The sequence below is a fragment of the Carya illinoinensis genome, chromosome 1 (genome assembly GCF_018687715.1).
Source record: "Carya illinoinensis cultivar Pawnee chromosome 1, C.illinoinensisPawnee_v1, whole genome shotgun sequence".
Classification (NCBI taxonomy): domain Eukaryota; kingdom Viridiplantae; phylum Streptophyta; class Magnoliopsida; order Fagales; family Juglandaceae; genus Carya; species Carya illinoinensis.
In genome coordinates this window covers 45,968,489-45,982,888 of record NC_056752.1, presented here as the reverse complement: position 1 = coordinate 45,982,888, position 14,400 = coordinate 45,968,489, and the positions used below count along the sequence as shown (strand labels likewise).

Genomic DNA, 14,400 nt, shown 5'->3' with positions numbered 1-14,400 from the left:
GTATATCTTCTATTTTTCATAGATCTAATTATAACTAACGGTCAAGTTCTAAAGTGAAGAACTTACAATTTATATTTCAAATGGATGGATTAAGAGAGTTTTGTTTATTTGCTGATCGTACTAAAAAAAAATTACAATTTGAAGACATAAAGTAAGATTTCCCTATTAAATAAATTGCTTTTCTTTTAATTAATGTTCCTTGATCACCTCTTCTCCTGCTTTCACATTTTTCAAAAATACTTTTTAAATTTCTAATTTTATCAATCTGTTTGTAAAACTTATGACAACTTGTTGAATTTGTGGAGTTTGATTTGTTGTTGTCTCAACCCGACTTGATGACTTGAAATAACAAGACACGTGCGTTTTGTTTTGTTTTTTTTAAATGGGATTTTTAATGAGGCTTTGGGCTTGAGTTAACTTTTGGTATTCTTTTTAACTCAAGAAGTGCAAGATAGAAGTTTGTTCAATATTTGCACGACAAGTTGCTTGAACGAACTTTAATAAGAGAATTCGTTTGAGATTCATTTGAGTGAATAATACAAAAAAGTCAAAATTAAAATTCTAATCATGTAATTTTATAAATATATTCTTAATGAATAGTATAACCCAACTAAATGGTGTGATTTTGGTCTAAAGTATATTTTGTCATTTTATAACATAATAAAATTCTATATAATTCTATAAAATATAGGAACATCATCTAATCATGTTAATTTTATATCGCGTGATTGTTTGCTTATTTGCTTTTACTTTTAATCATTTTTTCGCAACACAACTTTTCCTAAAATAACCTAACGATTCAACATTGATTATTATAATAATAAAATAATGTTAAAATAATAATAATGATGATTATAATACAAAAGTCTCTTAATTTATCTCATCTAATCATTACAACTTTTTTAAATTTTTTCACAAAACATAACAAATAATTTAATTTTTTTAAATTTTAAAATAATAATAATATTAAAAAAATAATATTATAATAATATTTTGTTCAATTTTCATCCTAACTCACTGTCAAAATCTCTATTAAGGCCTAATTGGATATTTAGATAATATTTCAGCATATTTATAAATAGTAATGAAGTAGAATTAGTTAAACTATTTTATTAAATTTTAAAAAATGTGAGAGCAAAAAGTTAAATAAAAATATTATAAATTTAAATTTTAGTTTAAATATAATTTTTTAATATAACTTTTTTTTTTTAAATTTGAAAAAATTGTATTATTTTTTATGTTTTGTTTGAGAATTTAGAAAAATTATAATTATTAAGTAATGATTTGATGAAAAAATTGAAATTAAAAAAATTGTTTCGTATTTAAGTTATATTTTAAAAGGAAATATTTGAAAACGATTGAGAAGTTGTGTTGGTCTCTTTTTTTTTATTATTTTTTTTATGAGAAATAAACAGTCTTATTCATTCAAGAAATTGAAGATACAGTTGTGACTTGATTTACTTACTAGTCAAATACTCATAATTTGGACTCTTCTAAAATATAAATTCTTTTATGATTGGTATGGTTTTAACTTCTATAAATTCATATAGACAACTGTCTGAGAGACAATACTATGCTTAAAGAAGAGATTTCATCTCTCATCCTCCTCTGGAATTGAGGGCTTTCAAATCTCACTCTCCAGAGGAGAAGAAGATTTTCACTCTGTGGATAAAATGTTTAAGACTATTTCTTTTTATATTTTTACCTAAACAAAAACCAATAACAAAAATAAAAAAAGTTAGATGTGAAAATGGCGAATTATAGTTTGAAAAATTGTAAATCGACATTTCTAGCCTTGTAGAAAAAAATACAAAAGCAAATATATTGTGGTGGCGCATGAGGGACACGTCATCCTAGTAGCGTAGCTGACGGTTGGGTATGAAGAAATCGAGGATTCCGGTCTTAGAAATGTCGCGTGTAGTAGCAAGAGGAACTTTCCCATGTGGTGGCATGTAGAACTCACGCGCACTTTGACCTGCGCGCGTGTGACTCACGCACCATTATGTATGACGAAATTCTTCACCCGTTTGAAGGATTGATAGCTTGGAAATCTGCAGTAGGGCGTGTGGTGATTGTTGGACTCTGGATAATAGCATATCAACATTTCGTCACACTCTGGACGGAAAATATAACAAAAAATTGAAAAAAAAAATATTACATATTATCTTATCTAAACAGATATCGTTTTGGCCACTAAGATTTTTCATCTCAAATACAAAATTCTCACATCATCATGATAACTTTTTTTAATCCTCATCTAAAATATAATAAATAATTTAATTCTTTTTAATTCTTTTAAATTTTAAAATAAAAATAATATTTAAATATAATATTCAAATATTTTATTTTTAAAGTCAAAATTTCCATTTAAGAATTCTCCGTGACAAACCAAACCAGACGTGGGCAGGAGGAGCCCAAGCACCACTCCGCTCTGCCCCATTTTTATTGAAGGCAAGACCCGAGAGAAAATGAAGAGAGTGAAAAGTTGTCTTGTCCAGACGGGAACGTAAACGACGCATAGTGCTACAAATGTACCATTCCATTCTGTAAACAGTAAAAAAGGTTTGGAAATTTAAAATTTCTATCTTAAATTTAAAATTTTCATATCATCCTTACATATTTTTTAAATCCTCATATAAAATATAATAAATAATTTAATTTTTTTAAATTTCAATATAATATTTTTAAATTTCAATACAATAATATTACTAAAACTAATATTTTAAACTCTCATCTCAAAGTCAAAATTATCTCCCTACCCCCTAAACCTCCCCTAGAATCCTTGTCCGTATAACATTTCGTAAAATTATCTCCATGTACCAATAATTTCCATTAGCAAATATCGTAAATGTGGATAAATACGGCCACCCCACAAATAATTCTGATAGCTACAAGTCTAGGATTTATCCGCTGATGCCCATTATTCTATTACTCGATGGGAGCATAATTATATATATATATATATATATAGGATCGATCATTGTTACTGTAAATATATTTTTATTTTTTTAAAAAAATTTAAATCTATTTTTTCATATATTTAAATATTTTTCAAAAATAAAAAATATATTAATATATTTAAAATTATTTTCTTAATTATAAAATAAAAATAAAAATAATTAAAATAATTAACAGTACACTTGAGCAGTACACTGCCGTAGTGTTTCTATTATAAATAGGAAAATACTAGGTTGTCCTTCTCTCCGTACCCCTCAAAGTGACCGCTGGTCACAAAATTTTTTTTATATATATTTTTTTTATTTAGTGATTAAGGAAGTAATTTTAAGTGTATTGATATTTTTTTATATTTTTTTAAAATGTTTAAATATATTAAAAAAATCTAAAAAAAAAAAAAATTTTGCTGTGCGGTCAAAAGGAGCGGTGCACTCTGGGCGGCAGAGTAGCACCGTCCTTATAAATATATATCGATCCTGATAATGACCTTCAAACCGAAAACATATCGCTCGTTGCATAAACGTGGCATCGCATCACGGTCCTCTGCCTTTTCTTATCTCTATGAAAAGAAATATATGCACGAACGACAAACATATCAACGTCCGCCAATGTTCATGATTGAGAATTTTCACGTTGAAATCCTCATTATTTGCCCCGAAGAAACCTCTAGACTGTAGGGGAAAAGTAAAAATAAAAAATAAAAAATTTTAAGTGATCGGTAAGGATTTTCTACAAAAATCCTCGACGTCACAACGTCCTTGCTCGTACTATTGTTCAATGACGACGAAGGAGGCGTGATGTGTGGGGAAAAGGAAAGACAAATGAAGACATGATAATGGAGCTGCTTGTCATCGTTATCTGTTTCTCAAGCCAACATGATTGTTTTCCATTTAAATGCACCTACTGCTTGGAATGATCCTTTTACTCGGTCTACAGGGAGAGGATGACTATCTGAGGAAGGTATGTGTGTAACAGGTTGTCAGGAAGAGAGAGAAAAGTGAAGCCCTTTCAAAATTGATTTATTTAAATATTTACTTCTTTTCATTTTTCGTTACCATGCAAGCAACTTGATATATTGAATATATAGAAATCTTTTATTTTCTATTTGCATGCATGCCCGCATAATCCACGTACTAGAAATTACAGATTATCAAAGTAAATACTTAATAACTCAAAGATCTCTACTTCTTTTAGCGCGAGACAATGATTGACAGTATGCTTTAACAGTTTCTTTTCTACTTTATCGACTTTTTAAAAGAAGAAAAAAGACTGCCATCTGTCCTGCACCGAAGAAAAAAATCGACACAATGTAACATCATTCTCAGAGCTGGTCTCCACCAAGTATTAATATCTCTTTGACAATCCGGATTATGATTGAAACGATTAATAGGGATCACATCTTTTATTTAATTTTTTTCCACTCCTGACCAGGCGTTCCCAGCTTGATACTTGTTTCTTGGAACGTGGTTTGTAGCTCAGCCACGTGTTCCTTATCTCGAAGGATCTACTTTCCAGACAAGATCAATCGATGCTTTTCTGAGATACTAGTCTGTGGCCGTGGTCACAGGGAACATATTTGCACCGTTTAAGATCATTTTTAATTTTATAGGGCAATTATCTAAAAAGATCAATTTCTTTTCTAGTCCTCGATCGGTACATCCTTCCTTATCAAGGAAACTGCCCTCTCATTCTTGCTTTCCTTGCTTTTGCTGCAACTTATAAAAGTCTCTCTAATAATGGTAACGTGGTTACGTGAGGACAAATTAATAAAAATTTAAGGTATCATATCTTTGAAACATCGAGTACTAAAAAAAGAAATCTAATTGTATCATATACCATAACAGTAGTGTGTGGTACAATCACGTTAGTGCTAGTTTAACGCAACCAATTATAGAAAATAAATTAAGAATAAAAGCAAGATCTTATTTAAAGGTCACCAGCACCATAACATTAGTGTGATATAATTAAGGAAGACAATATTAACAAAATTTTTATATTTAAATAATGTTATGAACAAGCTTCAAATATACAAACTTTATCTATGATAAAAAAAAGTCAGCTCCACCATAAAAAATAAATTTTTTACACTTTTTTCTCTTTTACGATGGGTTCACTTTTTATAAAAATCTTACGTGATTTTTATATATCATCATTCTTTTTTTTTCCTTGCAAAGTCATCATCAACTTTCTCATTTCAATCGGTCTATAATTTTTTTTTTATCTCATTTTATTATTAGAATTTTTTTTAATTTATATATAAAATATTATATATAAAACATTTAAATGGATAAAACATTTCCGAAATCCAACTCAATTTTTGCAAGAATTTTAGTACATGAGAGAACGTAAGAAACATATTTTAACTTGAAGTTTAGCTTTTATACCCTTGCTGAGAAGTTTCCTCTATATCCCATGTCACGGGTGCTTGTCTTCCGTACAGGGCACCGCATCGTCGACTCGTTGCCTTTGAGTTAGGCCCAGGTCCGTAGGCCTTTCAAGCATTTTTCTAGCATAATCCCTATACATTTAGTTGGTGCTAGTCATCGTTGTAAAATTTTATTTATTCATTTTTCTTTCAACTTTGTCTTCCCCTTAACATTTGTTTGAGGAAATGAGTTTTAATATTTTGCTAGATGCATAATTAGAAATGAAATGATTTACATGCATCTAATATTTCTAATTTTTTTCTCATAATATATAGTCACATTTTTTTCATCTTTTGATTTTATTTTTAATTTGCTTACTTATATATATTATTATTTTGTGTCTAGGACGAAGCTATATTATATTGCATATGCGTAGATATTGCAAATCGTAAAAGATATGGAGATATTGAAAATTCATTCATAGTTAGAAAGAATATTAATTTGAAATTAATAAAATATTTAAATGGTATGGAAAAAAAAAAAAAGATAAGCCAATGTAACGTATATTGCAAAAGTAAGTGCTTATTTGGAATTATAATAGAAAATATAGCTTATACTTTTAGAGTTTATAGTTTATAACTTAAGTAATAAGCTATACTAATAAAAAATTGTTTATTATTTGGTAACTATATGTTTTAACTTTTAAACACTTTCAAACATATTATATTTATTTGAAAATAAATTAAAAAGTTAATTTCTGATATAGAAATAATGATTATTTAAATTTTTAAAGATTATGAATATATGATTAAAAGTTTGAAAGTTATAATTATCATAAAATTGTTTAGGTATTTTCGTCAATTGACAATTTTTTTAAAATTTGAATTACTTTCTGCTTAAAACAATCAAACATGTTTTTTCTCAAACGTTATTTATAAGTTATGTGAGATTAAAAGTATTTTATTATGTAATACTCAAATAACTTAATTTTTCAATTAAAAAGCTTTTAAGACTATTTAAGTATTTTTTAAGACTTATACCGTAATTCTGAATAGATCTAAATAGTTAAAATATGAAAAATTAATTTTGGTTATATATTATGAAAAATATATACACAAGCCATTGGGAGTGGTCTGATATATATCAAGCTTCATGGATTGCCTCGATCATTGATGGAAGCATGTTTCGTCCCTCTTCCACTAAAAACATTACTTGTAGCAGCTTAGGAGTGGGTACGGGCCTTTGATTTGGAGAGGTTTGATCAGGTTTGGTCACCATATGATCAGGGCACTACTAACCAAAGGCCCCGATCTTATTGTTGCGCACCTTCCTTGCGGCCGGCCAGTCTCGGATAATATTGGATGCTGCTGGCTGCATATATATCCATCAAATGATGTGATTTGTTCATTTGAAGCAAGTCACTCCCAGCTTAAGCGTAGAGATCAGGAGTCTTTAAGTACCCATGGCCTCAAATTATTGGTTAATATATAAAAGCTAGCAATAGATGAGATCAGCTAACTAATTAATCAGGTAAATTTACTCTTCCATATATATTGACTATGATTGTGAGAGTAGTGCATGTTGTGGTACTAGAACTAGATTGATCATGATCAAGATCAAGTAATTGTGGGCGAACCAACTATTGCGCAACTAATACTCTTTGAAAAATGATAGTTACAATTATAAATATACAAGTGTCATAAAATTATTTAAAAAAAAAATAAGAGATTTATAAGAAAAAAATTAATTTTTTAATAATATATTCTATTTTTTTTTTTAAATGACTAGATAATACTTACACACTCTATGAATAATATTATTCTTACAAATAAAAATTTCTTGTTTGTTTAGGAAAGATGAATGAGTATAAAGACATCATGAAATTTGGGCTTATCATGATCCTTTTCTTCATATTTACAACCTTTAAATCAACGTGATTCTTGCAAGCATAAAAGGACGTTGATAATTTTTTGTGTTGGTGGTTGAGATAGATCTAGCTACGTCCACCTCCAGGCCAGCTTTAATTTCCACTTTTTCAACGTGCCGATCCTTGAAAATAATTGAGAGTTTGGTCCCACATATAATTATTATACTTTCTATCATTAACTCTGGCCTGGAGTATATGCTCTTATATATCATATTTTCTCAAACCCAAACCCTCCCTCGTTTAATTTTAATTAAGCTCTTCCTGAATTTTACTTTTGTAAAATATTTTTATAAAATTATTAGTATTTATAATATTAGTGATCTGAAAAAATACCCAGCAACATATTAAATTATAAATAGATTAGTTATTTAATATTATTTATAGACGTAACATAAATATTTTAGATCATTTTATATATTTTGCTTTTATTCTAGATCTTAAATTTTGGATAAAATTTTAAGAAATATATGCAATACTTTATGTATATATGTGGGGACATAGTACTGTATTTTCATATAAAGTATCATGTCATTAAAAACTTAATAAATATAAAAATAATTAATATATAGTATTACTGTTAATATATATAAATTTAATAATAAAACATAGTGCGATCGATGAGGTAATAAATATCATCACCTCATCACCACTCTGAATAATAGCCAAGGGAGAGATATGCCTGCATACTTCGTGTAAAGTTTATGAGTGCCTCTACACGAGCGACTGATCTAATTTTTATTTTTTATTTTCATGTATTTTAAAAATATTTTTTTAAAAAAAATTCACAATATCAATAAAAATATTTTCTTAACCACTAATAAAATATCGAGAACCATTATCGAAATCTCAACCGTTTGTCAAAGTTTATTGACGCACTGCCGGTCTTATTACTCAGTCACTCATCGAGATGGGTCAGTACTCAGTGGCACTTGTTTTGATTACGGGCGTTGTTCAGTGTTCACCCAACATAATAGAAAACAAAAATTCTATGCGCAATTATTTTTGTGGATTTTTTTGTGCATTCCAGTGATATGATTGGTTGTGTATTAAAAAAAAATTAATCCAGCCAATCAATAGAGTGCGCATGGAATACGTAAAAATGACTATACATAACATTACTCTATCTCATAATTATATTTCCAATATTTGTCGACAATCAATAAAAACTATTTGTTGCATAAAAAAGAAAAAATAAGAATAAAATTACTTAAAGATAAATTTATAAATTAATATTATTTTATTTAATATATTTTATAATATAAATAACTTTACAATCTTATATATTATAAATTTAAATAATTCGTAGAATACATTATATTATAAATTTATTTTTATATAATTTATTTGTAATTAAAATATTTTTTATGATTAAAATTATCTGAGCATTAATTGCTTTGATCCTCGGTACTAATTTCATTTTCTCCTTTGGCCATCTAGATTCCGGGGTACAGCTGTATTGTACTCGAGCTGAAGCTCAACCTCTATTTTCTTATCTTCCATGGCTTCTTCTTGTCTATGCACTTTAGATTCCCACAACCATCTTCGTCAGAGTACTGGACCCGAAATGAAGTCATGATTTTTTATTCTTATTTAAAAAAAAAAAAAAAAGGACAATGTTATGTCTACAGAAGATTCTCAATCGTCACCGATCAGGCATTTTTTTTTCCACTTTTTAAAACATTTTTTTAAATGTATTTAATGAAATAAAAAAATCACAAATTTATTTAAAATTTTCTTAATTATTAAATAAAAAATAAAAAAAATAAAATGTCAATTCTGTATAAACTTTCGGTAGATACTTTCTATGGAAATAGTATTTTCCAAAACAAAATGTCAAGTGATGACCAACCAAAAACCTGAATATATACCGCTCACATAAGATAAAAACTCAAAACTATGAAACGGCATTTGGACTAATAAATTGGCTCTCACCCAAGATAAAAGTGAAAATCTTATTAATGAATTACATATCCTTAATTATAGAGAATTGTTACTACTTACTTCTTTAAAAAAAAATATTATAAAAATAAATTTATAAATTATCGCGTTCATATAAGACATTAGAACTAAATTTGAATGAATTTTATATTCAAATTTAAATATGCCGTATCACACATGTTATTAATTTTTAAATTTAATTTTAAGTTTTTGTATTTTACGCTATCTTTCAGGGGAACGATGATCTTACTTGATTGCATACAAATAAGGAAGTGGCGATCAAACTGCCAATTACCACACTCTATAGTGTGGACACTGTGGTGTCACGCCGAGTGGTGATATGGACATGCTAAAAACATGACCGAGTCATGGCTTCTCTTTCTCATTTGTTTTCCCCCAATATTTACCGCGCCTGTGGCTATATAAATGTACGACGCCAGCCGATTGCATCAAACAACATCATCTTTGCCACTCCCCTCTTCTGCACTCCCCCAAAGAGAAAACCCATCCTTTTGTGTAACACAACATGGCCGCCAAAGTGGGGTCGGCTTCTTCCCTGCAGCCCAATAAGGGTAACCTGAGCTTATTCACCTCGACCGACCACGAGATCTTGAACCAGATTTATGCAACGCACGTCCACGTTGATGAAAAGTTTGATGTTGAGTCTCTTTTCATCATCGTCGAGAACATCCTTAAGCGTGCCACCCAGATCGTCGATAATGTTGTCCTGGTATGGAACCGCATTTAGTCTTATGAGGCTAAAACGTTTTAGTTTTGAGAGTACTGAAGGTTCGGTTTTCCCACAGTTTCCCACCATTCTTCTGCTCCACCATAACGAAAACATAATGTTACTTCTTATTACAATGCTTGATTAAGAGACTCTTAAGCTAATTGGCTAGTCGGTATAATTACTTTGTCATTTATTTGAAAAATGGATCGGATCAAGAGGTAACAGGGAAAGCAGGACAGGAGGCAAGTCTCTTTCTCTACTGGAAAGCAAAAATCATGACATGCTCACTGCCATATTATCGATTGGTTTTGCCGATTGCAACATTAGCTTTATCACATTTGTATACAGATGAGATCAACTAATTTTCAGCTTAAATGAGGGAGGCAGTTATGATTTAATTCTACTAGTTTTGCTGTTTTTTCCCCACGTATTCAACTTCTCTTTTTTTCAATTTTATTCACTCGTGAGCCCGCAGCAGGGTAGCCAAGCAACGGTAGAACATTTGGACGAGAATATCCCCAAAGCAAGCTTCAGTTCACCCCTGTGTACACTCAAGAGTATTTCCTACGAGGTAATTACAAAGCACCCTTATTTTTCTTTTTAATCCCCTCCCTCCCTCTTCTTTCACTTCACTAAAGTCAGTACTTAAGGAAAAACCAAAGAGTGAAAAAAGAAGAAGGAATGATCAGCTTATAATTTGGATGATTTTGCAAAGTCCAAACTCATCCTTTAACTTTTGGTTTTTATTTTTTACGCATGTACATGTTTTTACAACATCAAATATGTAATGTCAGATGCAATGCAAGGCCCCTAGTGAAGAAGTTGCTTACGAAACAACCCTGTCAATACTTAAGAAATTATCCAACTATTCTTGGGATGCAAAAGCAGTGCTGACCCTAGCGGCTTTTGCTTTGGACTATGGGGAGTTCTGGCTGCTTGCTCAGAATCAGTCATCGGACCAACTCGCCAAATCAGTGGGAACCCTGAGGCGGGTTTCTATCCTCTTGAAGGGACCAAATCTGCAGAAGCATCGGCAGGCGCTAATTGAACTTAACAGTGTGATCAAAGCCACACTGGAAGTGATTGAATGCATCTTTGAATTAGAGAAGCTATCAAATTATGACACAAAGGATGTGCCAGCTCTGTCAACTGGCGTGGACCATATTCCAGTGGATGTTTTTTGGGCCATTATAACCGTTGTAGCCAGCACGACTCAGCTTTGTTGCCTCACTAGCGACGAGTAAGTGCTTAATATATGTTTTTTCATTTTTGGATAGGTGATGAATAAGCAGGCCAACATGACTCAGCATATGCCAATTAAACCTTAGTTAGAAGTAAATCACAATCTGAATGCTTGGTAAAATTTTAGAAACTTACAAGTTTCTCTTACATATAAACAATCTATCTTAAAATAATTCAAACGGTTTGCTTTAATATAGTTGTGTATGCACGCCATCTTGTCAGTGTCAAAGTGACCGTGTTTGATATACAGGGGCAAGAAACAGGAACTATCCCTGTTTTCTCAGAAACTCAACGTGATCGTCTCAAAACTTAGGAGGCAGATAACGATTTGCAAACAACAGATAGGTTAGTCTCTTGGCCGCTAGTTGAAAGAATGCAAGCTTCTGTTGGTTCATGTTTCACTTCTTAATCAATTTATTGTCTTAAAAATGGACTTGATATGTAATGATGGAAGGTTTTAATTCATTGCAGAGGAGACAGAGGCTTATTGGAGGCTCGTGAGACTTTTTCGAACCCCTACGGAAGTCATGGAGGTATTTAAGGGACTGATTTTCGCCAAGGACAAATTGCAGCCGCTATTTGATGGTTCTACTAGAAAACCGGTATGCTTATATGGTTCTACAAATATAGAAGTTTGGATGCTTTTTAACGTCAACCCTTTGCTTACAACTTAATTTGTGTCTGATATCTATTTTCAAATTGATGATTATTATATTCTTTTTTGGCTGATGTTATAAAAATTAAGCCCTTTTTTTATGGCTACAGTCATACATAGTTAAAATCAGAGCATTAATGCTACTCTTAATTTTAAATTTAGTCATCCCCAATCAATACATTTGAAGTGATTTTTTTATCAATCAAATATGATTGATGATGACAAAACTTAGCATGAATACAGCAATAAGGGATCGGCTTAAGTCATTTGGCAATTGAAATGTTTCGTCCGGTTTGGGTTTTAGTCATTATTTACTTTTAGATAATAAATTTTACCTCGTTTCCATTCCATTTTTCTATTTCTTTTTTGCTTGGTGCAAAACACGTATAGTCCTTATTTTAAATGGGGTAAATATTTAATTAGTTGATCTCTCCTTCGTAGATCAATGACCGCTTTTTTGTAAAAATCTCTGAACAATATATGCAATTCATCGGGCTGGCCTTTAAATTAGTGGGAAAGGAACATTTTCGACGATAAAAAAGAATTGCATATGCATGTGAGAATCACTTTTCATAGAGCTATAAAAGCGACTTTGGTATGACCAAGTTCTTTGAAAAGGCATCTGGCTATAGATGCATAAGTGGCACAATTAATAATAGTTTACTTTTCCATGTATGAAATCATTGCTAACACGGGTTTCCCCGCCATCCGAAATGTATGGCATAAACAGGTTAGCATTGAGGTGCTGAAGAGGAAGAATGTCTTACTGTTCATCTCGGGGCTAGATATCTCGGATGATGACATTTCAATTCTCAAACCAATTCATGAGTTAATAAGTAAGGAGGATCAGTACAAGATTGTATGGATTCCAATTGTGGAACAATGGACGGAGGACCTGCAAAAGAAGTTCGAGATACTGCGGGCCAAGATGCCTTGGTACGTAGTGCAGTATTTTTCCCCAATAGCCGGCATCAGGTTCATAAAGGAGAAGTGGCACTTCAAGGGGAAGCCCTCCGTTGTGGTGTTGAGCCCTCAAGGGAAGGTTGAAAGTGACAATGCAATCCACATGATCAGGGTATGGGGAATCAAGGCCTTCCCCTTCACCACTGCAGTGGAAGAGACCCTTTCCAGTAGCAGGGATTGGATTGGGTCCATAGCAACTGGCGTTAACCCAAATATTGAGAGCTGGGTAAATTCCTTTAACGAATCTATTGCACCCACGTGCACAGCACATACACGTACACAAATGCATTATCAATTGTCTCAGACTTGCTCGCAATTCATTTTAATTAAGAAATAATGTATAGTGCTTTGGAATTACATTGAGAACTGAGATGTTTGTTTTGTTCAAACAGATCAAAGAGGAAAAGTATATCTTTTTCTATGGGGGCAAGGACAACGATTGGATCCAACAATTTACTAAAAGAGCAACTGCTCTTGCCAATGACCCGGTGATAAAGGAAGCAAGGATTTCCATAGAGTTGCTGTTGGTAGGAAAGGGCAGCAAGGGAGAGGACAACCACAGTCTTCTAGGGCACTTCTGGACCGGCATTGAGAGTATGTTCATTTCCAAGACTCAAAGGAAGACCGAGGCAGACGCTGTGACACTTGAGATCCAAAAGTTGCTCTCCTACAAGAATGAGAGTGGATGGGCTGTGCTCAGCAAAGGGTCTAGTGTGGTGCTCAGTAGCCATGGGACAACCATCTTGAAGGTCTTGGAGGAGTTCGACAAATGGAAGGAACTTGTGCCGGTGAAGGGCTTCGAACTCTCTTTCAGAGACTACCACAACCAGGTTCTTCACACTTCTCACATCTGCTGCCGCATTGATATCCCAAATAGCAGTGGAAAAATCCCAGAGAACATGAAATGCCCCGACTGTCCCCGCATCATGGAGACGTATATCAGTTTCAAGTGCTGCCACATTGATGGTGCTGCCAACTCACTGCATTAAAAATGGCCACCAGTTTCCTGAGGGCGAATGGTATTAGTAAATAAATTTATGTGGTTGAATGTTGGCATCCGGAGGCTTGTTTGTAAGATGAGTTTGTCGTGATTCCCATTAGAAATTGTCATGTCATGTCATGTGGATATATAATTCCTTGGTTGTATTTTTCCTTAATTTACTTCGTCTCCCGAGTGGAAATGCGTGTAATCTTACGTTGTCACTGCTTGCAAGTGGGGCATCCTTTTGGTATGGGCTTTCATATAAGGGCTGGGTTGTAATGAACACGTGCATTAGACTACCGCTTATTTTTCCATTCTAATTTGAGTTGTGGAGGGAGTAGCTCGACAATTCTACTCGAGAAGGCTAAATGCCTTTTTATTTTTAATTTTTTTTATATATTTTATATATTTTTAGATATTTTTTTTTTAAAAAATCACAACATTATTAAAAAATATATTTTTTAATCATTAAATAAAAAAAAATTATCGAGACCCATCATAAGAAAAGTAGCACTATTCTTCTAATTTTTTGTTTATAATTTGCTTTTCTATTTGTTTGTACTTTTTTATTTTAAAAAAATTGTGATTTTATTTTTATAGTTGTGATGGGAGTTACTTGTGCTGACGAGGAGAGTTTTGATT

The 14,400-nt window shown here is 31.7% G+C and overlaps 1 protein-coding gene across 2 annotated transcripts; it reads left to right on the top strand.

Moving 5' to 3' along the window:
- Window positions 1-9,535: 9,535 nt before the first annotated feature.
- LOC122277630 (protein SIEVE ELEMENT OCCLUSION B-like) lies at window positions 9,536-14,120 on the top strand. Of its 2 annotated transcripts, none has more exons than XM_043087720.1 (7): window positions 9,536-9,916; window positions 10,395-10,487; window positions 10,711-11,156; window positions 11,409-11,503; window positions 11,630-11,760; window positions 12,544-13,002; window positions 13,169-14,120. In XM_043087720.1, exons 1-7 carry the CDS (start codon window positions 9,713-9,715, stop codon window positions 13,763-13,765), a joined length of 2,025 nt encoding a protein of 674 aa, XP_042943654.1. In that variant the 5' UTR covers window positions 9,536-9,712; the 3' UTR covers window positions 13,766-14,120. The 2 variants fall into 2 exon arrangements, with proteins under 2 accessions (XP_042943654.1, XP_042943646.1); XM_043087712.1 differs by having other exon boundaries at window positions 9,540-9,916; window positions 10,392-10,487.
- Window positions 14,121-14,400: the final 280 nt, after the last annotated feature.